The sequence below is a fragment of the Sphaerodactylus townsendi genome, linkage group LG05 (genome assembly GCF_021028975.2).
Source record: "Sphaerodactylus townsendi isolate TG3544 linkage group LG05, MPM_Stown_v2.3, whole genome shotgun sequence".
NCBI lineage: Eukaryota > Metazoa > Chordata > Lepidosauria > Squamata > Sphaerodactylidae > Sphaerodactylus > Sphaerodactylus townsendi.
The window spans coordinates 3069276-3095358 of NC_059429.1; the positions used below are offsets into that span (position 1 = coordinate 3069276).

General features: G+C 48.6%; 1 protein-coding gene across 4 annotated transcripts in view; it reads right to left on the reverse strand.

The window, feature by feature from the left end:
• Positions 1 to 26083, reverse strand: part of LOC125432985 (zinc finger RNA-binding protein-like) — a 50252-nt gene that overhangs the window by 23704 nt on the left and 465 nt on the right. For 2 of the 4 annotated variants that reach the window (XM_048497195.1, XM_048497196.1), the window contains exons 2-7: positions 15702 to 15936; positions 13896 to 14010; positions 9354 to 9590; positions 8952 to 9262; positions 7413 to 7595; positions 3731 to 3950 (exon numbers count right to left, since the gene is read on the reverse strand). In XM_048497195.1, the coding sequence (XP_048353152.1) occupies positions 3731 to 3950; positions 7413 to 7595; positions 8952 to 9262; positions 9354 to 9590; positions 13896 to 14010; positions 15702 to 15936 (1301 nt within the window). Of the gene's footprint in view, positions 1 to 3730; positions 3951 to 7412; positions 7596 to 8951; positions 9263 to 9353; positions 9591 to 13895; positions 14011 to 15701; positions 15958 to 26083 lie in introns of all 4 variants that reach the window. The other 2 variants (XM_048497194.1, XM_048497197.1) reach the window with 1 other exon arrangement.

A 26083-nucleotide genomic window follows, 5' to 3' on the forward strand; every position in this document is an offset into this window, starting at 1 on the left:
TTATGCTATCCATATGATCAACTGCTTGGCGCCTTTTCGCCAGAACTGTCTTCTTCTGTCTCTCATATGTCTTCAATAAAATCCTTGAAAGCCTACAAGCATTTTATTGCCTGAGCGGGGGACTGACATCCCCACACCCTAAACCAGGGGTGTCCAACTCTGGCACTTCAGATGTTCATGGACCACAATTCCCATCAGCCTCTGCTGGCATGGCCAATTGGTCATGCCAGCGGGGGCTGATGGGAACTGTGGCCCATGAACATCTGAAGCGCCAGAGTTGGACACCCCTGCCCTACCCACCTGCTTCATCCTTCTGTTTATGTACATTATGTCTCTCGAGAGTCCGCCAAAGCCAGAGTGAACATTCTGGCCCGGACGCTTCAAGTGGATCTGGATGCTTGGCATGGTCTGGACTTTATACTTTGACCGGCCACCCCGGGTGGCCACTGGAAATACAAGCAGGCTAGCATTCTCAGTGGGGCTGAAGGCACATTTGTGTTAAAAGCACTCATCAGCTGCAGTGGCGTAGGAAGTTAAGAGCTCGTGTATCTAATCTGGAGGAACCGGGTTTGATTCTCCACTCTGCCGTCGAGCTGTGGAGGCTTATCTGGGGAATTCAGATTAGCCTGTGTACTCCCACACACGCCAGCTGGGGGACCTTGGGCTAGTCACAGCTTCTCGGAGCTCTCTCAGCCCCACCCACCTCACAGGGTGTTTGTTGTGAGAGGGGAAGGGCAAGGAGATTGTCAGCCCCTTTGAGTCTCCTGCAGGAGAGAAAGGGGGGATATAAATCCAAACTACTCCTCCTCCTCCTCCTCTTCTTCTTCTTCTTGATAGGGGGAGAGCTTAATCAGTGAATGGATGGATGGATGCAGGGCCTTGGCTCAGAGCTCCCACTGCAAACGCCAGGAAGCTTCAGTCTGCGTTTGAAAAATAGTATAAAGCTGCCCGATAAGGGAATTCTGGGCCAGTGGTCGGCCTTGCTATCGGGAAGAACTTCTTCAGGGGCTCAGGAAGTTAACAGCCTCTGGTGGACGGTGGGCAGTCAACAGGGTATCTTGTGCACGCCAGAAACAGCCCCCCCCCCCCGAAACCTTCCCCCAAGGTTATTTTAAAAATGAAAAAGAAAAGCCACAGACCTGCCTCTCCTGATACATTCTCCAAAGAGCATGATGCTCCACTGATAACAACTTGTCGGTGATCCCTGGCCCCAAAACTGTTTGGCCGTCCTCAACCAGGAAACCTATGGAAATCAATGCACTCCCAGTTGTATATCCAACTGCACATTATCAATGTAATGCCAAGTAATATCTATTTTATAATTCACTTACTGTTTCAGTGTTTCACATGTAACACACTAATTACAATTATATACATTTTTCAACAGGTTTTAAATATTATTGTCCGCTTTAACACCAAATCCTCTTCTCGTTCTGTGATATCATAGAATCTAAATAGTATTGTATTAACCACATACAAACTTTTAGTATTGAACAACATTCATCATATCAGATAATCATGTCCGTTATTTTAAATGTTCATCATCATGTATTTTAATCCAGATGGATCTTGCTATGCGGGAATCATCCCGTCATCCATTACTCACGAGGTACCCATTGGGTCTCCTTTAATGTGATTCATTCAGAAAGTGCACAAGTGAAGGTAGCAAGTCTCCTTCCGAGTACTATGTACTATAATATACTATAAATATAGACCCACAATTGAGAAAACTGTAGATGTGAAAACTTTAATACTGAGACAAGAAGCCAGATGGACTTTTATTTTTAAAAGCCACCAAACGGGTTTAAACAGAGAACTAGATTTAGCCTGTTACTTATAAAATATGGAAATATGTACATACATCTTTAAATTCATTCACAAGTGTCACAGATACAACAGGTGATTAGGATTAGCTGGCAGCTTTATTAGGAGGTTGTACCAGGCAGGCTGCAAGACTAAGAAAAAGCCTTTGGGAATCAATAACTGCATCTGGAATGATGTAAGTTACTTTTGTATACGTATATTACAATGAGGGATAATAATAATATGTTATGTAGATTGATAAATCGTATGTATTGATAAATCGTATGTATTGATAAATCGTATGTATGAAGATATGGACATGGCACTAAATTATACTAACATAATGAAGTTGTTGATGAATGAGTAATAGGTATGTTCTATTCACTAGAACCCTGCATGGCTAGTCCTTGAAAAAATATAGAGAAAGGAGTGACGAAAACGCTATCTAAACGCGTGGAGCGGTTTGAACACTTCTCAGAAGGAGACCGGTTATAGTACATAGTACTTGGAAGGAGACTTGCTACCTTCACTTGCGCATTTTCTGAATGAATCACATTGAAGGAGACCCAATGGTACCTCGTGAGTAATGGATGACGGGATGATTCCCGCATAGCAAGATCCATCTGGATTAAAATACATGATGATGAACATTTAAAATAATGGACATGATTATCTGATATGATGAATGTTGTTCCATACTAAAAGTTTGTATGTGGTTAATACAATACTATTCAGATTCTATGATATCACAGAATGAGAAGAGGATTTGGTGTTAAAGCGGACAATAATATTTAAAACCTGTTGAAAAATGTATATAATTGTAATTAGTGTGTTACATGTGAAACACTGAAACAGTAAATTAATTATAAAATAGATATTACTTGGCATTACATTGATAATGTGCAGTCGGGTATACAACCGGGAGTGCATTGATTTCCATAGGTTTCTGTAAGTTCGGCTGTATGTTGATGTCCTCAACCAGGGCCAGGGCCTTTTCAGCTCTGGCCCCACCCTGGTTAAACACTCTGCCAAGTGAGACCTGGGCCCTGCGAGACTTGGTGCCATTTGGAAGGGCCTGTAAGACAGAACTGTTCCGTCAGGCTTATGATTGAGGACAGCAACAGCATTCGATCTAATGGCCTCCTTCCTTCCTTCCTTCCTTCCTTCCTTCCTTCCTTCCTTCCTTCCTTCCTTCCTTCCTTCCTTCCTTCCTTCCTTCCTTCTTCCCTCCCTTCTCCTCCTTCCTTCCTTCCTTCCTCCTTTCTCCTTCCTTCCTTCCTTCCTTCCTTCCTTCCTTCCTTCCTCCCTCTTCCTTCCTTCCTTCCTTCCTTCCTTCTTCCTTCCTTCCTTCCTTCCTTCCTTCCTTCCTTCCTTCCTTCCTTCCTTCCTTCCTTCCTTCCTTCCTTCCTTCCTTCCTTCCTTCCTTCCTTCCTTCCTTCCTTCCTTCCTTCCTTCCTCCCTCCCTCCCTCCTTCCTCCCTCCCTTCCTCCCTCCCTCCCTCCCTCCCTCCCTCCCTCCCTCCTTCCTTCCTTCTCTTTTCTAGCGTGGCATAGTGGTTAAGAGCAGGTAGACTCTAATCTGGAGAACTGGTTTTGGGTCCTCACTACTCCACAAGCAGCGGACTCTGATCTAGTGAATCAGATTTGTTTCCCTGTTCATCCACATGAAGCCTGCTGGGTGATCTTGGGCTAGTCAAGGTTGTCTCAGAACTCTCTCAGCCCCAAGTACCTCACAAGGTGTCTGTTGTGGGGAGAGGAAGGGAAAGGAGCTGGTAAGCCACCTTGAGACTCCTTACAGAACAGAAAGGTGGGGTATAAACCCAAACTCTTTTTCTCCTTCTTCTAACTCTGCCACTCAAGAGTTTTGCTGCCTCTGTGTATCAGCAGACTCCCCACATGCGATGCCAGGTTCCCTCTGGAATTCATACCTGTAAACGTCAGCTTGGTTACAGCGACAGGTTTCTTTGCTGGCGACGCCTTGTTTGAGCCGAGCGCGCTGTTCGTTATCCCTGGGGCTTGCTTGGCCAGTGTGGTGGCGTGGAGCGTTTGTTTGCTGGCTGAGCCGTTGGCGGGGCCCGACGAGGAGTTGACCACCACGGGCTCGATGGATGGGATGGGCTTCCCCAGTTTTGTGTGCAGCTTCACAACCTGCAACAGACCGGTGGAGTCACCACAGAGAAAAGACGTGGTGCAGAAAAGACCCTCGAGCTTCATTTAAAAGGCGACGCTGGCTGAGACACGGGAAGGGGCCCGCGGGACTTTGCACTCACACAGCACTTTTGCTGAAGTGGGCCAAGCTGCTTTGTGCAGGCGGCCGGGCAGGTTAAAGGACCGGCATCACGCAGAGGTTAAGAGCGCCAGACTACGACCCAGAAGCCCTAAGTTCTGTTCCCACTCTCTCGTGGAGGTGACCTTGGGCCAGGCACAACCTCTCAGTTTAACCAACCTCACAGGGATATTGTGAGGATAAAACGGAGGAGGAAGTGATGTCGTAAGGCACTTTGGTTTCCTCATTGGGGTGGAAAAATGGAATATAAATGATGTGGGGGGGGGAAGGTTATTGCTGAGTGAGCACATTTTGTCACATGAGGAGTTTTTGCCTCAGCCAGAGCCACGTTCAAGTTAGGCCTGCTGCTGCAGAAGCCGGAGGAAGGACCCACTATCAGCCGTCAACACCAAAGGAGGGAGAGGAGCACAACAGCTGGAGCACCTCTGTCCAGGCAAGAACACTAGTGTCGTCATCCCCCCCCCACACACACACACACACCGTTAACGGAGCCACACAGAGAGATGCCAGCTGAGCCAGTAGTGGCTGAACCCACACATGCTTCTGGCACAGAACTAATCAGCAGGGCTAAAGACCATGATAACAGCTCTGAGTCTCCAAATGCAAGCCTGAGGTGCAGACAGAGATTAAGACTGGCCTTAAAGGAGACACGCCGCTCAGAAAGACGACAGGTTAGGCCAGGGGCCTGCAACCTGCGGTTCTCCAGATGTTCATGGACTACAAATCCCATCAGCCCCTGCCAGCATGGCCAATTGTAGTCCATGAACATCTGGAGAGCCGCAGGTGCAGACCCCTGGGTTAGGCCTTACCCAGAGCCTTCTGCCGGAGCAGCCCCAAGCAAGTAGCTCTGAGGAATACAAAGCCTTCTGCAGGAACTGGTTGCAAAGTGGATTCTAGTTTGCCCTTGTCTGCGCACCACTGCTGTCTCCAGACCTGACTGGACAACGAACTGGCTTCTGACCTTGATTCCTGGATTCTCCTGGTTGCAGTATGTATTCCTGGCAATTGACTCCTGGCCTGATTGACTGCTCTTTGGACTCTCCTGTGGACTTGGTAACCTTGGACTTTACTGGGGTGTTGTGTGGTTTCCGGGCTGTGTGGCCGTGTTCTAGAAGCATTTTCTCCTGGCGTTTCGCCTGCATCTGTGGCTGGCAGCTGGAAGATGCCAGCCACAGATGCAGGTGAAACGTCAGGAGAAAATGCTACTAGAACATGGCCATACAGCCCGGAAACCACACAACACTCCAGTGATTCCGACGGTGAAAGCCTTCGGCAATACCTTAGATTTTACTCTTTGTTGAACTGCCAGCAGCCCAGCCCTGAGCCTCTTCAGTACTGTGTGCTGCTGTGGCAGCACCCCAGCCCTGCCCAGCCAGCACAACTGGTAAGGGAAGATCAGCCTGGACCTCCCAATGTCCACTTCTGTTGGACAGTGCCAGATGTTGCTCCCTCTGCTCCCCTTCTGTGTGAGCAGTTTTGGGTAACATTTTTAAGTGATTGAAGGGAGGAGGTATCTCTATGTGGTGTTGCAGTCACCCAAGGTTTCCTTCGACCAGAGCTCTCGGCTACCCCATGTACAAAGTCCGCCCACCAGAGAGTCAACAACCCAGGTCAAGAGGCCGCCCCACTCCTTTCAGGCTCGGCTGAGTAGCGAACGCTGCGACTCAGGTGCATCAACTGATGCAGGGGCCCAACCATAGCTGGCATGGAGATGCGGACGATGCAGGCTCCTATCTCCTTGTTTTAAATGGACGGTGCGTTAAAACATCGTACAGAGCAGGTTTTCTCACTTGCCTGCATTTTTCAGCACATTTAAGCTGCAGGTGTTTGGGGGAGAGGGGCGGCTAAGGGTGTGTGTGTTTCATTGCATTATTCGTAGCTTTATTTTAGAAGGAACCACAAAGGAAAATTAGGGCACGTTTTAGTAAATGAATAATTATGTCAGCCCAAGGGTAGGGGCCTGGGCCTCTGGATTTAAGAGAGGCTTTGGGAAGCACCTCCCTGGAGAGTGGCATGGAAATAGAAACAGATACCTGATAAACTGTTTAAGAGCTGTATTGTCGAAGGCATGAAGATGCCAGCCACCGATGAAGGCGAAACGTCAGGAGAGAATGCTGCTAGAACACGGCCATACAGCCCGGAAACCACCCAGCACCCCACTGTTTAAGAGCTGGCTGCTGCGGGTGTCCCAAGAAGTGCATCCGTGGTCTGCCCACAACAGAGAGTTGATTTCAGCAGTGAAAGCCTTCAACAATATGTTGTTTAAGAGTTATTGGAGGGGAGGGGGGGGGGGGCAGCTGTCAGAGCCAAGGGAGAAAGAGGAGGCACACAGTGAGATCCAGCGTGGTGTAGTGGTTAGGAATGGTGGACTCTGATCTGGAGAACCAGGTTTGATTCCCCACTCCTCCACATGAGCAGCGGATTCTTATCTGGTGAACCAAATTCGTTTCCGCACTCCTACATTCCTGCTGGGTGACCTTGGGCCAGTCACAGTTCTCTCCAGACTCTCTCAGCCCCACCTGCCTCACAAGGTGTCTGTTGTGGAGAGAGGAAGGGAAAAGGAGTTTGTAAGCCCCTTTGAGTCTCCTTACAGGAGAAAAAGGTGAGGTATAAATCCCAACTCTTCTTCTCTTCATTGTCAGGAAACCTGACGAACCCACAGATATGAGCCACGGACATTCCTGCGAAGTTAGGATTCCAAGGGGGAATCCTTTTGTGCTTCAGAATCCTCCACTTCTTAATATAATGCCCCAAGCAGGGTTCTGTGCACCTTCTGACAGGGGATGCTCGCACAGAAAGCGAGTTCAAGCCCTCAGATTCTTTCAGACAAGACCAAGAACTTATCCAAGTAGTGTTTGAGTTCTGCATCTTTTTTATCCACAAACATAAGAGACTCACTGTGTTTAAGGGTTTGTGAATTTTGTACTGGGAGGCCAGGCACAGCCAATCTGGGCCACGTCTGAGAGGAAGCAGGGCTGTTGCCGCTCCGCCTCTCACCCGGGTTTATTTATTTATTTATTATTGGGTTTCGTATACCGCCCTACCCTCGAAGGGCTCTGGGCGGTGAACAACATAAATCACATATATCCAGGTAGCATGCATTTCCACCTCCTAACACCTTCTAGAGCAGTGGTGGCGAACCTTTGGCACTCCAGATGTTATGGACTACAATTCCCATCAGCCCCTGCCAGCATGGCCAATTGGCAGGGGCTGATGTGAATTGTAGTCCATAACATCTGGAGTGCCAAAGGTTTGCCACCACGGTTCTAGAGAAACATTCCAGTCAGATGCTGAGCTCTGAATTCACCTGTCTGCCCCCTCACCTTCTGGTGCTTGGCTCCTCGGATGTGGGCTGCGTAAGCATCTGCTCCGGTGCAGGACACATCGCAGAGCTCGCAAAAGAGCTGGGTCTGAATCCCCCGAGGGCCGCCGGCCGCCTGGTTCCCCGTCTTCAGTGCCATCTCCTTCTTTTTGTGCTTCTGTCCTTCTAAATGCTCCCGATAAGTCTGCCAGCGAGAAAAACAGCCACTGAGGGAGAACGCGTTTTGAACACTCTTCGTTTACGGTCCCCAGCGCCCAAGGGAAAAAAGGGGGCTGGCAAAGAAATACATTCCCTCTAGACAAGGGACAATTATGGTCAGCCAGTATGCTGATCTAGTGGTTACAGCAGGGGTCACAAGTACGGCCTGTGGACCACCCCCGGGCTGCGGCCGTCTGCCCTCCTCCTCGCCTCTTGCTCTTATCTCCGCCCCGGAGCAACTGGCAGCACAGAGAAGCCTCGCTGGGTCAGCTTTAAATTGCAGGCTCCGCCTCCAAAGGCCACGTGACTTCAGAGGTGGAGCTCTGGAAGCAGAGCCAGAGGTATAAAGCTGGACCCGGCCACGGTTCAATGCTGGGCCCTGGGATATTTGTAAAATACATGGGGTGGACCCTGGGTTAGAGGACTGAGAAGACCCAGTTTGAAACCTGACTATTCCAGCAAGACCCGAGTGTGTCCTTAGACCCGGCACAGACAACTGGTCAAAACGCAGCCGTCCCCTCAAACAGAAGGCAAAATGGGGAAAGGAGAACTGCGCAAGTCCTGCACGCCATGGAGGAAAGGCAGGATTTTTTATGAAAGGATTAGATAAGAATGGGTGGAGCCAAAGCTGCTGAAAGGTAGTCCTGGCCAGAGGTACTCCTGCCTCCCTGACCGGTTGATGAAGAATACCCAGATGTCCTCTCGCTCAACGGAGAAGCAGACTTATACCCGAGCCAGACCACTGGCCCATTGAAACGTTCCCTGTAAGATGCACGGGCATCTTACTGGTGCCATGAAGATAAGGGGCTGCCTGCCAGGAGGAGATATCCTGGGCAGCTCAGTACCATGCAGCGCTTTGGAAGTTCTGCACAGCATCGGGGAAGGATTAGAGGGTAAGTTGGCCCGTTGAGATCATCGCCATAGGGTTTCTGGCCTTTCACATCACCTAGCACCTGGTCCTTTCAACTAGAGACTGCAGGGATTAAACCGAGGGCCTTCCGCCAGCATGGTGTAGTAGTTAAGAGCAGTGAACAGTAATCTGGAGAACCGGGTTCGATTCCACACTCGACCACATGAACTGGCCCAGTCACAGTTTTCTCAGAACTCTCTCAGCCTCACCTACCTCGCTAGGTGTCTGCTGTGAGGAGAGGAATGGGGAAAAAAGTTTGTAAGCCACGTTGAGACTCCTTACAGGAGAAAAAAGCAGGGTATAAATCCAAACTCTTCTTCTCTTCTCAAGCAAGTGCTGTTCCGCATTCCGCTACGGCATTCAAGAAGGTAATCTGGACAAGAACACGGGTCAAAGGAGCTGGACGGGGAGGGGCCTGTCAGAGTGGCTCACCTGGGGGCCGGCACAGCTGATCTTGCAGATCTCGCAGTAGTGGAGCTGAGGCTGTTTGGGAGGCCCTTTGGGTTTCAGCAGCTTGGGGGGAAATAGTGGCTTCTTGCTGTAGCCGCCGCTCGGGACAGGGTTGCTGCCACTGCTCCACAGAGAGCCCTGCAGAGGCTTTGGCGGCTGCGCTGGGGGGGGCTGCTGCTGGGGAGGCGGCTGCTGATGCTGCTGCTGCACGAGAGGCTGCTGGGCGGGCTGATAGTAGGAAGCGTTGGCCGCTGGGTACCCAGCAGCTGCGTCGTACGTGGAGTAGCTGGAACCTAGAGGCAGGAAGAGAACACAGCGTTCCCGTCTGACGTGGCTTCCCTCTTCCCAACCCCAGAGGGATAAGGGGGTGGGAATAGGCCTTACCAGAGTAAGAAACAGCAGAGGTGTTGTACGAAGAAGAGTTGTATGAGGAGGAGGAAGGAGTGTAGGAGTGGATGGAGGACGCGGAGGTATTCTGCTGGCCCGTCGTCACCGTCGGGTATGTGCTGTAGGCGGACAACGGAGCGTTCACAGTCTGTACCGGTTTAATGGGAGTCACTTGCCTCTGGGGCTGGCTTTGGCCATACACCGCCGTCGGCTGGCTGTAGGTGCTCTGCGAGTCTGCAAGAAGCACAGAGAAATGTAATCCAGCGCCCAGAAAGGCTGGGGGGAATGCAGAGGACGGAGCTGAGAAGCCTCACATGGCACAAACAGGACAAACTTTAAATGCAGATGACCTCGGCAGGCCAACTGGACACTGGGATGGGGTAGGGCTGAGAGCCAGTATGGCGTGGTGGTCAAGAGCAGTGGACTCTAACCTGGAGAACCAGGTTTTATTCCCCACTCCTCCACATGAGCAGTGCACTCTAGTCTGGAGAACTGGGTTTGATTCTATGCTCCTCCTTGCGATGTCTGCCAGGTGGCCTTGGGCTAGTCCAGGGGTAGGGAACCTGCGGCTCTCCAGATGTTCAGGAACTACAATTCCCATCAGCCCCTGCCAGCATGCTGACAGGGGCTGATGGGAATTGTAGTTCCTGAACATCTGGAGAGCCGCAGGTTCCCTACCCCTGGGCTAGTCACAGTTCTTTGGAACTTTCTCAGCCCCACCTACCTCACAAGGAGTCTGTTATGGGGAGAAGGAGGAGTCTGTAAGCTGCTCTGAGTCTCCTTAAAAGTGGAGAAAAGCAGAGTATAAAAACCAGCTCCTCGTGGCCTTCTCTGCGAGAGGCACGATCTGTGTCAAGCAGCAGACCACAGGCTTTGCAGGTGGAAGGCCACACGCCCACTTCCGCAGATCCTTTACCCAGAAAGGCCAGGGACTGGAGCTGGGGTATTTTGCCTGCAAGGCAGCAGCACTCCTTCACTCCATCAGCTAATTAAGTCTAAATGCTTATATCCCGCTTTTCCTCATGGATCAAGGGGGCTTACAAATCACACATTAAATAAAGTTATGCCCCCCCAATAAACATGCTTGCACTCTACATTCCATTAATACCCAGTCACATAAAGTAGTTCTGTAGGACTTTCTAGAGATAACCCCTCCTCCTGGGAGCAGCAGTGGCGTAGAGGTTAAGAGCAGTTGTATAACCTGGGGAACCGGGTTTGATTCCCCGCTCTGCTGCCTGAGCTGTGGAGGCTTATCTGGGGAATTCAGGTTAGCCTGTGCACTCCCACACACGCCAGCTGGGTGACCTTGGGCTGGTCACAGTTCTTCTGAGCTCTCTCAGCCCCACCTACCTCACAGGGTGTTTGTTGTGAGGGGGGAAGGGCAAGGAGATTGTAAGCCCCTTTGAGTCTCCTTACAGGACAGAAAGGGGGGATATAAATCCAACTCTTCTTCTTCTCTCCTGCAACGAGCCTGTTCCCTAGAGAGGACAGACAGAGCCTTTAAAGGATGTCAGGACAGACCCTTAAATGGAGAAACAACCAGCAGAGGTTAGCCTGAGGATCGTAGCAGGTGCATGTATCTGTACCAGAAAAGATGTTCCTTTAAATTGTAGGATTCACTGCCAGTGGATGCAATGAAGGCCACTAGCACAGACAGCTTGAAAAAAGGTTCAGCAGTTGCTACCAGACTCAGTGAATAAAGAGGACCACCATATTCAGAGACTAGTCAACCTCTGAATGACTGTGCCATGGACTCCATGCTGTTTATTGGTCCTCCAGGACAACCAGCTGGCCATTGTATGGAACAGGATACAGGACTAGATAAAACCACTGGGCTGATTCTCGTGCCACGTGCATTGCCCCCAAGACATGGCTCCTCTCCCATTTGTACACACGCATGTAGAGAACGGGTCAATTGAACGCAGAACCGGGGACAAATCTGTCATCACGCCTAAGCCTTGGACAGCCTCACCTATGAAGACTGGAAAGATGATGGCAGGCAACAGTGAAAGGTTTCTTCTAAAACCCTGGGAGCCTCTGGAACACTTCCCACATCCAACATCAACATTTGGTTGTTCCCATGACAACAGGACACAACCTTCTTTGAAGGTTTTCTGCAGGACTCGTCATGGCAACAGGGCTTCCAGGGACCAGCAGAACCGTTACGACCACTGAGAACGGCCACAAACTAGGTTAGTGGATGAGGTCATTGATGGCAGCGGAAAGTGCCATGAAGTCACAGCCGACTCCTGGTGACCCCACAGAGATTTCAAGGCCAGAGACGGTTTGGAGGTGGCTTGAAACTGTCTGCCTCTCCATCACAACCCTGGTATTCCTTAGAGGTCTCCCTTCAAAATACTTGCTGTTGCCGAGGCTGAAAGTGTGGGACTGGCCCAAGACCACCCAGTGTAACGAACTAGTAAAGTCACGCAGGCAGGCTGAGATAACGTGGAACCGAAATTCCCAATCCTAGGCTGACAGGCGGGAAAGACTCAAGGACAGTGCACACAGTAACAGCATCCTGACACCCAGCAAGCTTCCATGGCATGACAATTGGCCATGCTGACAGAGGCTGATGGGAATTGTAGTTCCTGAACATCTGGAGAGCCGCAGGTTCCCTACCCCTGCTCTAGAGGGACTGATCTCAGCTGCTAGGAAATCAGCTGTAATGATAGGAAACTGCCTGACCCACCCTGGGGTGTCTACGACCATTTGAGGACTTCTCTGCCACTACAGGCAGGGTATCCCCACATGACAGATCTGAAATACATATAAATTGATGTGTCCCTGATGAACCTATGAGGTGCTGGACTCATGCTCTGAAGGACATTTGCTTGTGAAGCTTCTCCTGTGAAGACTGATAGTTATGAAAACAACAAATATACAAGTCAATTTGATGACCTTCCCTGAAGAAGGAATACATTCGAAACGGGATACAACTGAATGGGTATTCTTGGACATGCCGGTTCTTGGACATTACGGTCTTTAACTCGATTCAAATCCTGGACTCTTTTGTGGTTGTATTGGGATTATGTACTAACACTTTTTTTTTTTTAAGGCGTTTCTGTGGCATGAAGATAATACTACAACATTGTGATGGAAAATAGTTAGCTGAACTATGTGATTAGTCCTTCTTAGAATAGGGGTAGATATCTCTAGGACTCTCAGAATTCCCATGGGCTTCAGGAACTACAGCATTCCCATCAGCCTGCTGGTAGGGGCTGATGGGAATTATGGAAGTTCCTGAATTTATCTGAGAGCCACAGGTTCTCACCGTCCTGAGCTGTACAGAAACGATTTTGATATTATGCAACCAGTATTATTAGGAAGCTGAAGTATGTGAACATGGAGTTTACAGACTTCATCTCAAAAGGGGGTGTGTCATGGAATGATGCTATCGCTACAGTAAAGGGAAGTCACATATGACTGTGAAAAGCATCTTTGCCTTTTGATCTCCTGGAGGGAGGACAGGAAACTATGCAGAGGTGCTAGGATGAAACTTCAAAGGCCTAAGTTACCTCATGGCCTGAACAGAGTTTTCCTGAGAAGGGGAAAACAAAGGTTTTAGAATTTCCATCTTGAGACGTGGTCAGAGAAGCATCTCTGGGCCACGGGTTCCTGGAACAGGGACAAAGAACCAAAAGGAATGTAACCACCTAAGCAATCCCTTAACCACAATCATGTTTTATTTCTTTGTTTTCTGTTTTTCAATAAAAATCGTTGAGACCTCAGCTGGTTGGAGTTATTGGAGAAAAGAACCCAGGTTTTACTGAAACAAGCGTGGCTCTCACAGGCTTGCTTTCATGATAAACATATTTAAGATGGTATAAGGTTAATACTACAATATGTTTAAATGACATCAGGTGTTGCACACATGTTTTGTGGATTTTTCATTCTATTTATAGGTGCTTTGGTGAATTGTACAGTTTTCTTGTGGGTATAGTCCCTTTCACCTGGAGGTTAGCCAACCTCATGAAAGAGCCAGCTGGCAAACCTGTTGGGACTTCTGTGGCTTTGTAGTAAGGTCTTTTGGCAATTATGGTTCAGTTCCCTACAGGGGTCTGCAACCTGCAGCTCTCCAGATGTTCATGGACTACAATTCCAATTGGCCATGCTGGCAGGAGCTGATGGGATTTGTAGTCCATGAACATCTGGAGAGCCGCAGGTTGCAGACCCCTGCCTTAGAAGATCACAGAACATCCACAAAGCCATTCCCTGGAGAAACGAGCAGGAGTTTTGCAGCATCTTAAAGGCAAACAAGTCACTTCGTCTTGAAGAGTGCCACAAGACTGCTGTGTGTTGTGGGTGCAACGGCCCAACACAGTTAACCCTCTGGAACCATCCCATGTCTCCTGGGAAAGCTGCGATTGTTATGCCAACCTGGAGAACTGCCTTATTGGCAATGCAGAAGTGGCCCCTTGCCATCCTCCAAAGTCTCGAAAGGGGATCTGTAACTCTGCGGTTACAGAAAAAGCTCCTGCAAGCCTTTCGCGTGCTACATTTTAACTCCCACCACACCTGACTCTGCAGATGACTCACTTGAGTGGTAATATGAGTCCGTGGCAGGATGCTGGGACTGCGTGACCACCGCCGGGTAGTAGGGTTTGGTCTCGTAGCTGCTCGCGGACGGGGAACGGCCATAACTGTAGCCATCCTGCGTTTTAAAAAAAAACCAACAGAACAAGGCCAGGAATTAACCAGCTTGTTTGACAACACAGAGTCTACAGGTGTCAGATTCATTCTTGTCAGACAGAAGAGGTCCCCACCTTAGGTTCAGCTGAGCCTACCAGGTAGACGGAAAGAAATACATCCACACAATGTCAACTTTAACGTTAACAATGATTTGTGCACCTGCCTGTGGAGTGGCACAGAATCTCAGAGCTGGTCAGCTAGCCCAGGGGTCCCCAGCCTCCCAAGCTTGTGGGCACATTTGGAATACTGACATAGCTTAGTGCAGTGGTGGCGAACCTTTGGCACTCCAGATGTTATGGACTACAATTCCCATCAGTCCCTGCCAGCATGGCCAATTGACCATGATGGCAGGGGCTGATGGGAATTGTAGTCCATAACATCTGGAGTGCCAAAGGTTCGCCACCACGGGCTTAGTGGCTGCTGTAACAAAATGGCTGCCGCAGGAGGCAGGCCCAGCCATGAGATGATTGCCACAGCATAACTTTGGCAACACAGCATAGACAGACCCCTGTGCTGCGCTGCCAAAGAAACAGTGTTTTAAAAAAATCAGCAAAGCCAATCCAATCTTCAAGTCAACCAAAAGCCTCACTGGGCCAAAGCCCAACCTTGCTCTGCCCACTTCCGAAAAGCACTTGGCAGGCAGGCAGCAGAAAAGGTGTTTGGCCGGCACTGCGGTGTCCGTGGGCACCCTGTTGGGGACCCTGCTCTAGGTCAACATCTTATTTCCCACAATGGCTAGCAGGAAAAGTGACATGATCGTCCCAGGCCAAGCCTCCACTCCCAGGTGCAGCACAAGTCATGAGCCCCCAACTGTAGGCCTCGCACAACAGGCTCAGCTGAAGTTAGGGCAGGCAGACTTCAAACGGTGGTCACCGCTGATTAAGACAGCGAGTGGCTGAGCTCTCCTTTTGAGGATCTGTTAGCCTCAAGAGTCTCATGGGGAACCCCGAAGAGCTGCTGCCATGCAGGCCATAAACCAGGAACAAAGGTCTATCCATGGGAACCTAGAACCTGATCTGCTGAAAAAGCGGCAGCCATCTCGGACTGCTGCATTTCTGTACAGACACATCACGGCACTTTCAGAGTTTTATCCTTGTCTCAGCTTCCAGGATAATTCACACTGGAGGCACAATTGGACTTCCCGTTCCTCCTCCAGAGTTTTCAAATGGCACCACACTCTCAGCCCTGAACAACCTGGAGGGAATGCTAAAAAAACCCAAATAAATCTATCTAAATGGGTGCCGTTCTGCCAGTTTCAAAGGCTGCAAACCTGGGTTGCCTTGGGGGAATCTCCAGGTATATGGAAAAACATGATTGTCTGATGATCAGAGTAAGTCAATACACTATTCTAAGGAACACAAGAGGGAACTACTATACCAAGGCAAAAGCAAAAATACATGAAGGCAGAATATATAACATTTAATGTGTTTTGTGTGTCACATTCAATGCGACACATTCTGCCTTCTTGTATTTTTGCCTTTGCCTTGGTGTGGTAGGTTCTCTTTCACTCCTTGGGGCAGCTCCACCACACCTTGTCATTTGTTATCAAATACCCTGTTTTACAGTCTCCTAATCTGTGACTGTATTAAGGTAGTTTTCTCACACACACAAAAAAAGGGAATCTTTAAAAAGCGGCACATGATACTTAATTACCTGGTAGTTCTGTGCTGCAGAAAGCTGAGGAGTGGGCTCCGGCTGCCGCGCCCCGTAGCCATAGTCCTGTGCGGCGTGCGCCTGGTAGCCTCCATATGCTGCCGAGGCCATGGGTCTGGCAGCCTGCGTAGCCGGAGCATAGGCGGGGGCCATGGTGTGGTCCACCCCTGGTGTCTGCTGGATTGTGTAGCTTGCTACTGTGGGTGGGTGAGTATAAGCTGGAGCAGGCTGGGCACTGGAAGGGGAGATGAGCACACTGTGAAAAGATGGTTCCACTGTCTTCCTGTCCCTGATCCAGTCTATTTATTCAGAAGCACCTAAAAAGGTCCCTCCATCTAAAGCACAGATGTTCTTTCCTCTTCTTTGTTAGTTACCATCAAGTCCACCAGTAATTCCCCACAGGTACTAGGTTGTTTATCAGTGTCTTGGTATAGCTGACAGTTGTAATTTGTTGGAATGTTTTAACGTTTAATGGTTTAATGTTGTCCCATGAAGTGTTGTGAGCCGCCCTGAGCCTGAAAGGGGAGGGGCAGCATATTAAAACTAATAAAATAGCCATAAAACAACGAAGGTCCCTAACTAGGGCAGACTTCATGGGACAGAAAGTTTTCCATTTCGGGGGCTGGTTTAGATGTTATAGCTCACAGTAAAATCACAACAGCCAGTAAACTCCCCTCCCCTCCCTTCCCACTTGTGCCAATTCTTGACTTCCCAATTTGCAATGTCTGCCCTCCTTCACCAAAGAAGGGTGAAACAAAATCCATATTGCTGCTTCAAAGCAAAACTGCCATTCATCGTAAACCACATGTAGCCAATATGGGAGTCACAAGCAATGGTGGTCACTACCAGGATGCAGAGAAGCAAATTGGCACATATAAGGAAGACCAAGACAAGCAAGAAAACATATTGGGTGCTGTGTGGTTTCCGGGCTGTATGGCCGTGTTCTAGCAGCATTCTCTCCTGATGTTTCGCCTGCATCTGTGGCTGGCATCTTCAGAGGATCCTCTGAAGATGCCAGCCACAGATGCAGGCAAAACGTCAGGAGAGAATGCTGCTAGAACACGGCCATACAGCCCGGAAACCACACAGCACCCAAGTGATTCCAGCCGTGAAAGCCTTCGACAATACAAGAAAACATAGTTCAGAGGTCCACAAACCACACCTGGCCAGCCTCTGCCATGGAAGTTTGCTGGGTGACCTGGAGCAAGACACACACTCTCAGCCTGACCTATTTCACAGTGTTGTCGCAAGGACAAGGTGGAGGAGAAGACAGCCATGGAAGCCCCTTTGGGTCCCCATGCGTGAGAACGGTGGGGCATGAATCACAGGTAGGGAACGGGCGAGGCGAAGGCGGCCAAGAAAGGAAAGAAACAATTAAAAATTGCTGATAGCCAGCTGTCCAGTCCCGTTCCACCGCTTTTCTACCTGCAGTCACCGACAAACTCTGGGTTGGGACTCAAAACGTCAGGAGGAACTGGTTCAGGACAGCTTTGCCAAAAGGTTCCAAAAGCACGCTTAGTTGGGAGGTGGGTTGCACTAGGACGGAGGGGACCCAGGTTGGAATCCCCACTCAGTCACGAATCTTGGGACGGTGCCAGTCACAATCGCTCAGATTGTTGGGAAGACAAAAAGGAAGAGAAAGAAAGCCACGTCTGCTGCCCTGAAAAAGTAGAATAAACACGCGATCCAGTGCAGAAGCCAGGGCCTTCTGATGGAAGATTCTGCCACAGCAACTACTAAGCAACAGTTCCTGTCTCAGATAAAGGAGTCCATAAAAAGGCAAGAGGGAAATAAGCAGCTACAAAAAGTGATGCGAGGCACCCACTTGTCCATGTGAGTACGCTGACCAGGTAGCAGCGTACTGCACTGAGACATACTTAGGAGCCGCTACCAGAAGGTGTATTTGGGTGTGTCTCTACAGAGGTGAAACACAGAAAAACTGACACTGAGGGAGGGGGGTGATTACAGGACTGAGTGTGATCAGTAGTGGTGAGGAGGAAGTGGGAGCTTCCACATTAGAAAACAGTCCCGAAGGAAGTGACCTCTTGGTGGTCCCTGGCCCCCAAAATACCCAGCTAGCCTTAACCAAGGCCAAAGCATTTTCTGCTCTGGGGGAACTCTGTCAGCTGAGACGCAGGCCCTGCAGGACTTAGCTCGGTTCCTCAGGGCCTGTAAGGGGGGAGATGTTCCTCCGGGCCTTTGGTTGAGGCAGAAAAGGTTGTCCAACTAGCTGGCCTCCCAACCCACCCGTTCCGCGCACCCCACCCCCCGCACCCCGATGTCATTTAAAATGATGTAGGGAGGGGAGGAAGGGATTATTATAATGCAAATGTAAAGTTTTAATTGGCCACACAAATTAAATTGAAAAATATTCATAGAATCATAGAGTTGGAAGAAACCCCAAGGGCCATCAAGTCCAACCTCCTGCAATGCAGGAACACATAATCAAAGCACTCCTGAGATATGGCCATTCAGCCTCTGTTTAAAAACCTCTAAAGGAGACTCCACCACGCTCTGAGGTAGTGCATTCCACGACTCACACCACTAGAATTTACAGGAATTTTCGACAATCATTATGGCGTTTAAGGGTTGGATGTTCTGAAACTGCAGTTTTATAGAAAATTGTATTGTTATATGTTGTGGGTATGATGCCTTTGAATGCTGTTAGCCGCCTTTGAGCCAGGAGAGGACAGGATATCAAATCTAATAAAATGAAAAATAAAACAGATAAATCTCTCAAGCTCTCTCACATGTATGTTAGAATGCATATGTTACATAAGCACGCAATATACAAATCATGTATTCCATAAGGCACTCAAGCACCACATACCAATACTTAAATAAACAAAGTGCTGGGACTCAACCGGGCGGGGGGTTCTAGGCTCTGCATGCATAGGAATGAAATACTTATTTCAAAGGGAAGAGAAAGAAAAATCATGCTTTGGTGAGAATTCCGTCCTGTGAATCAGCTGAATAGGGCACAGCCCAGGTAGCAGAGAGTCCCCCTCCTCAGACTTTTTTTTTGGAAGGGGGGGGAGCAGAAGGCAAGATTATTTGAAACTGTAACCAAACTGCAGACCCAAAAATCTGCTCTCCATACTATTTTGGAATAAGACCAACCCACAACTTCTGCCCAAACTACCTAGACTCAGAAGAGCGTTCATGCAAGCCAGAACAAAAGCTCTACCCTCAGCAGGCTTGGCTGGCAGATTCCAGCCAATTCCGTATCCAGAGGGGCTCTGCATTGCCGGATGCGGGACCCCGATTCCCTGTCTCATATCCTGTTGGACTGTCAGCTGCATAAAGACTTGAGGGAGAAATTAATTGAGACGACAGCACTTTTCTACCGAAGGCTGAGCGAACGTGAGCTTCCTTAATTCTTATTGATGGACCACAATTCAGCTGGTACTTTTGAAGTAGCAAGATTTTTATTAGCGGGTTCTGATCAACGGTTATCTAGCCTTACTAACAGTGCTGAGTGAAGACTATGATTAACGTTCAACAGAGACTTCAATGGGCTGAAGGTTATATTTGATGTAATAATTTTAACTGTGCCATTAAAGGCTGTCTTGTCTGTCACCAAAGATAAAATCATTAGGCACACAGAGGGAAAAGCCTGCATGGCTTCTGCAAGGGAAAAGTCCTGCCTCACCCACCTTTTCAAGTTCTTTGACAAAGCGAACAAGCATGTAGATCACCGATTCCCAACTGGGGTTCCACGGTACCCTGAGGTACCATGAGCACGTCCCAGGGTTTCCGTGAGAATGCTACTGGCCCTCCTCCCTTTCCCCCGGCCCCACCCCTCCGCACCATGGCTGCGGCCCCAATGGCCCAGCTGGCTGCAGCCCTTAGGGTGCCTGTAGGCCAGTGGCAACGGTGCCTTGGCCCCCTGGGAGTGTACTTGCCCCCTCCGCTGGGGCCCCCACGCATTTTGCCGCTACCCCTGGCACTCCTCCCCAGTGATGGTGAGGGTTCAGGGCTGGAGTCCGAGGCACAGGCTGGCCTCTGCCCCCAGACACCCAGCAAGCCCCTTCCTCCAACCCCAAAACTCCACCCAGGCCATCCATAGGTCTGGCAAAGCGTCCCTGCCTCCCCCTCCAACCATCTAAATGCCACCCTTCCCCACACCTTCCAACTCTCCCCCACTCTAATACTCACCTTCCAGCCCTCCCCCATCCCATCCCTAACCTTTCTTTCCTCCCCACCCCAAGCCACTTTGCCACCCTGTCCCACTAGAACCCTCACCTTTCCGCCCTCCCCCACCTCGAGCCCCTCTGTTCCACCTTCTCCCAATCTGCCGCCCAAGCCTTCTCTTTCAGCCCTCCTGCCATCCCCAGTCACTCCGCCCCACCCTCTCCCTATCCTTCCATCTTACCCCAAGCCGCACCTTTCCGACCCCCCGAGCTACAGACCTTGAACCAGGTAAGTGTTGTGCCACGAGAAAGAGGTGTAGGATCCACTAAAGCCCTCCGGGGGAGGGCGGTATATAAACCGAATAAATACATTGGATGGATGGATGGATGGATGGATGGATGGATGGATGGATGGATGGATGGATGGATGGATGGATGGATGGATGGATGGATGGATGGATGGATGGATGGATGGAATAAAGCCCCACTACTTGGACTGAAACGCTCCGAGCAGATCCCCATGAATTGGGTGAGCAAATGAAGTTCAGTGTTGTACATTGGAACAAAAAAAAAATCTCACCTTCAAAGATAGGCTAATAGGGTCTGAATGTGCTGACATTCAGAGGGGAAAAGATCTTGAGGTCGGAGTAGGTAGCTCAGTGAAAGTGACAACCCAGCACGCTGTAGCAGTGATCAAAAGTACACTCCAAGCTATGGGTGAGGAGGCAAGGGATTGAAGGTAAAACAGCCGATATTATAATGCCCCTGCGTAGATCTCTGGTGCGGCCTGATTTGAACATAAGAAAGAACCTGCTGGATCAGACCAGAGTCCATCTAGTCCAGCACTCTGCTACTCGCAGTGGTCCACCAGAACACTGCGTGTAAACAGACATTGCAAAGCTGGAAACAGTACAGAAAAGGATAACTGTGGTGATGAAGGTACTGGAGCACCTTCCCTATGAGGACAAACTGAAGAGTCAGGACTTTGAAGTTTAGGAAATAAATGACTAAGAGGGAGACGGTGGATAAAGAGATTTTTTTTCTCTCTCTCTCTCCCCAAATACTAGACCTCAAGGACATCCAATGAAGCTGATGGGTGATAAAGGAGGGCAAAAGGAAATACTTCTTCACTCGGCAAGCAATTAAAACGTAGAATTCACTACCTTTGTGACGGCTACAGGCACAGATAGCTTTAAAAGGGGATTAGACAGATTCAAGGTCTATCAGTGGCTACTAGCCATGGTGACTAAAGGGAACTTTCACATTCAGAGGTAGTGAACTTCCCAGGGCCAGGAGGAAGCATCAGGAGAAGGTCTCGGCCATGCCCTGTTGTTAGACCTCCAGAGGAAGACCACTGGTTGGCCACTGCCTGAGACCGGATAGTGAACTACGTGGACCACAGGTCAGAAACAGCAGGTCTCTTCAACTTCAACTGACCTTTATTAGGCATATCAGTAAAAATAAAACAAAATACAGGACAGAGCGGGTGTTAAAACAGAACATAAAACTGGACAAAGCACGTAAGGTTGGTAAGGAAGAGGTGATCAAGCTTCCATTAAGTCTTAGACTTCAGCACTTCTAATAAAAATTCAGTGGGTTTCCCAGTTATCCCGCCTTTGCTATTACTCAGCAGGTGAATAGTCTTTGTATGCTTCAAACAACTTTTTTTTATTCCCTAGAGCCAGGACAGGTAGGAAGAGTCTTGGTAACGCATACCTTGGGCAAGAAAACATAATATGCTCGAGGGTCGCAACAGTATCCTGACAATCTGCACATGTTCTAGATAGAAGTGGAATATTCAACTGTCGGCCCTTAAGAACGGCAGAGGGGAATGCGTTGCATCTAGCTCGAGTAATGCTCCATCTCTGCCTGGGCTCTGACAGTTGGGGTAGATAGTTAGCTGTGAGGCGAATTTCAGGATAGATTCCAAAGTGCAAGGGAGAGCAAGATGCCCTGGCTGTACATAGTAGCAACTGATACTCATGGCCCAGTAGCCTTCTTTTTAGGGATAGCCAAATTTCATTTGCAGATTGCATAAAAAAGGTTTCTAAGGAGAGCAGGTCTCTTCTTATGTACTTAATACAAACACAAGTGCATTAAAAAGAAAGATAGGTAAGAGGCAGCAAAAGGACTATGGGGAAAATGCCTCAGGGTGGCAGAAGAGGAGGTGTGGGAGGCGAGGATAAGAGCAACGCCACTTTAAAAGAGAGCTACTGTTATGGGGATGGGGGACAGGAGAAAAGCAGGGAGTAGGTCAAGAAGTAGTAAGAGAAACCTCCTTGCATCAGTGTTAAGGCAGGTCAAGGCAGTCACAAACTCAAAAGCTCTCTGCTTTTCTCACCAAAGTGTTCTGAACTTTTGTTACATGCCACTTGAATGCCAGGTATTATTTATTTATTTATTGATTTGATTTGATTTTTATACCGCCCCATCCCCGAAGGGCTCTGGGCGGTGTACAACAATTAAAACACAATATAAATAAATAAACATTTAAAAGCAGTGATAAAATTCCCAATGCATTTTAGAAAATAAAATTCCCAATGCATATTAGGAGTTGTGGCAAAGGGGTTCAGGCACGAGGAGTGAACCATAAAGCCCCACCCCATCCCTGACCACAGCATCCATTTGTGGAGTGCACGCAAACCCTAAGCTTCATCAGAGTCAAGGCAGAAAACCTAGGCCTGGAGAAAAAGCAAGAGAATCTCACCTGCCACAGAAAGCCTAGGTGACCTGAATTGTAATTATTTATGTTTTTTTTTAATGTATGTTAACTGTCTTTCTATCCTGCAGAAGTCAAGGCAGCTTACAACAGACATAAACAGCGATTATAAAAACACATAAAAGACTACAGCAAACCATTCAACTAGGAACTGCCAATCAATACAAACAAAATCAGTCAAATAAATAAAACTGTCATCAGCTGCCTCCTAAAGATTGAAGAGCAGGGGGCAGGTGCAACTCTTTGGGGGAGGCTATTCCATAACTGTGAGACAACCCCCCCACCCCGCAAAAAGACACTCCCTCGTGTGCCCGTCAAATGAGTTTCTTTGATCAGTGGGTCATTAAACAGAGTCACAACCACTCTCCTCATCTTGCCCTATTGTTATTAATTGGATTTACTATGCCTCCCCTTCCCTTTCAGGCTTGGGGTGGCTCACACCATGTTAAGATCATGAGAAAGAGCCTGCTGGATCAGGCCAGAGTCCATCTAGTCCAGCACTCTGCTACTCGCAGTGGCCCACCAGGTGCCTTTGGGAGCTCACATGCAGGGTGTGAAAGCAATGGCCCCCTGCGGCTGCTCCTGCTCCCGACCACCTGGTCTGCTAAGGCCTTTGCAATTTCAGATCAAGGAGGATCAAGATTGGTAGCCACAGACCAACTTCTCCTCCATAAATCTGTCCAAGCCCCTTTTAAAGCTATCCAGGTTTGTGGCCATCAGCTAATAACAATATAAATAATATAGAACACTAAAACATCAACAATGTCAAATAATCCTATAAATACGTAGCATAACCAGCAAGACAACACTCAACAATATTTCATACCCTCAAGGGACTGATGGTGAAATTCAATAAAAAAGAAGAGAAGACCAGATGATATTGTAGCTGCCTTAACTGCAGGCCTGGAGGAATAGTTGTCTTACAGGCCCTGTGGAGCTGCTCGAGGTCCCACAGAGCTCTGGTCTCATTGGACAGAGTGTTCCACCAGACACGAGCTAGAGCCGAAAAAGCCCTGAGCCTGGTTGAGGCTAGCTGAGCCTCCTTTGGGCCAGGGACCACCAGCAGATTATTATTTGCAGGTGTATGTGCTCTCCAGGAAAGTACCAGGAGAGACGGTACCATAGGTACATGGGTCCCAGACTGTTTAGTGCTGCTATAAGCTGTAATATAATGGGACAATAATATTTGCTTATCCAATGGAGTCGTCATAAGCATTACTGAACTACATGAAGTACTACTGGCAATCAGAAAGTACTAAGCAAACGCTCACCTGGGAGAAAAGATTGTTTAGAGAAGAGGGAAAGAAGTATTCCAAAGAAATATTCTGTGAAGAAACCGGCATTCTGCTGGTACCAAACAAGCATTCCTTGGGATGAGGCGGTACAGCGCCACAAGAAACAGAAGGGGGTGACAAGTCCTCAGAACAGACCCATGCCATGACACCGCCAGCAGTTAGCGGCAGGCCACCTGCGTTTTCTTGACTTCTGCCCGCTTCCTCCCATCGCCAATATCACAGAAATAATACACCTGCCGGTAGAATGGACTGTCAAGTCATGGCTGACTAACAGCAATCCTGTAGGGTTTTCAAGTCAAGACACAGTCACAGGTGGTTTGCCTTTGCCTGCCTCCTCAAATGTCTTGGTGGTCTTCCACGCAAGTATGGTACTCACCAGGGACAACCCTGCTTTGCTTCTGAGATCTGATGAGATCAGGCTAGCCCGGGGCTACCACAGCCATAAATCTACCCAGTTGGGTTTGGGCTGCTTCTCAGCCTCAGCACTACCCACCCTAACAGTCAACAAAGAGTTACCTGTCAGAGAAGGATTAGGCGATCACTTACACAAAGCATTGTAGAGATACAGGAGGACTTAAGGAAGATCCTAAGCAGGTCTAATCAAAAGTAAGTCCCATGCTATTCAATTGGGCTCACTCCACGGAAGGTGTCCTTGGGCCTGGGACCTGATTGCCCCAGAACCATTCCCTTTTGCATTGTAGTAGATACACAAACGAACCTAATTTGTCTGTTGTGAGGCCTACCAAGGCAATCTTTTTGTCTAAAAACATAAATATACACAAGACCTCTGAAGACTTTAAAAAAAACTTGCTCTATGGGATTTTTTTGTCCTCTCCACTTCAGCTCAGTCCATAGGAAATGACTTATAATAGGGGTGGTTGTGAGGTTATTCAAAATAATGTATGCAAAAACACTTTACAACTGTGAAATATTCAGAGGTTGTTCACCATTATCTAAAGCAGCTGTTTCCAACTTTTTCTCACTTGCGTACCCCTTTGCAACCCATTTTTCTAAAATTGTATTTCCAAATTAGCAAACCCACTATGTAACTGGTTGTGGAGGGTTTTTCGGGCTGTGTGGCTGCGGTCTGTTAGACCTTGTTCCCAACATTTCGCCTGCATCTGTGGCCGGCATCTTCAGAGGTATATTACAGAGTGAAGTCTGTTACACATTCTGTGATACATCTCTGAAGATGCCGGCCACAGATGGAGGCGAAACATTAGGAACAAGATCTACCAGACCACGGCCACACAGCCTGGAAAACCCACAACAACCAGTTGAATCCGGCCGTGAAAGTCTTCGACAATCCACTATGTAATTTTTATTTCACTTATCTCCAAATGTTCTGGCATGTACCTCTGTGGGTACATGTGCTCCAGGATGGAAATCATTGATCTACAGAAAACTGTTTAATTTTGCCAGCCTCAACGCAGTGGGGGGATATTTATAATACACTGGTCTATCTTACAAGAGAGAGATGAAAACTGACATAAAGTACCCCAAACACCTCATCTGAATGAGACATATTTAATTTACTCAATCCCTCAACTCCATTTCCTGTTCCCACATGTAATGTGCAGAGGGTGATAGCTTTAACCTTAGCCTACCTTTCAAGGTTGTTGTAAAGATAACATGTGCAAAGATCTTGATGTGCTCTCTAGGATTATACGGTGTTGTCAACAGGATTACTCTAGGATTATATGGTGTTACTGACAGATTTACTCCTCAATTTAATCCACTCCCTGTAATGTGGAAGGAAAGTTCCCCTTTTATTTATCTACCATTGGAACCTTGGCCTACCCCGCATGGCTGGCATGATGATGTCCACAAGACAACACAAGATGCTCTGATCTCCTAAAGCAGGCCTTAATCAAGATTACAGGTTAGACTAATCTTAGCTCAGCCTCCTCCTGACGTGAGGGGTAGTGACAATTGCAAATGTGTGAGCCTACACAGCAGGGCTGCCGTCGGGACTACAGAAGGATAACATCAACAACGATCCATCCCAGATAGAATGGAGGGGCGATGCAAAAAGCTAATCTACCCATTTACCTTGTGATAACCAAGCTAAGAGCAGCCCTTGGGTCGGCTCTGAAGCTTATCTCTTGCTACCTTTTTAGGACTGGGTATAGGCTCAAGGATCATGGTTGTGCAGAAAAGCAGGACAAAGGAAGGAAATAAAAGAATAACGGTTGCAACGCACTAAGAGGCAGCCGGAGATCTGCAGGAGAAATT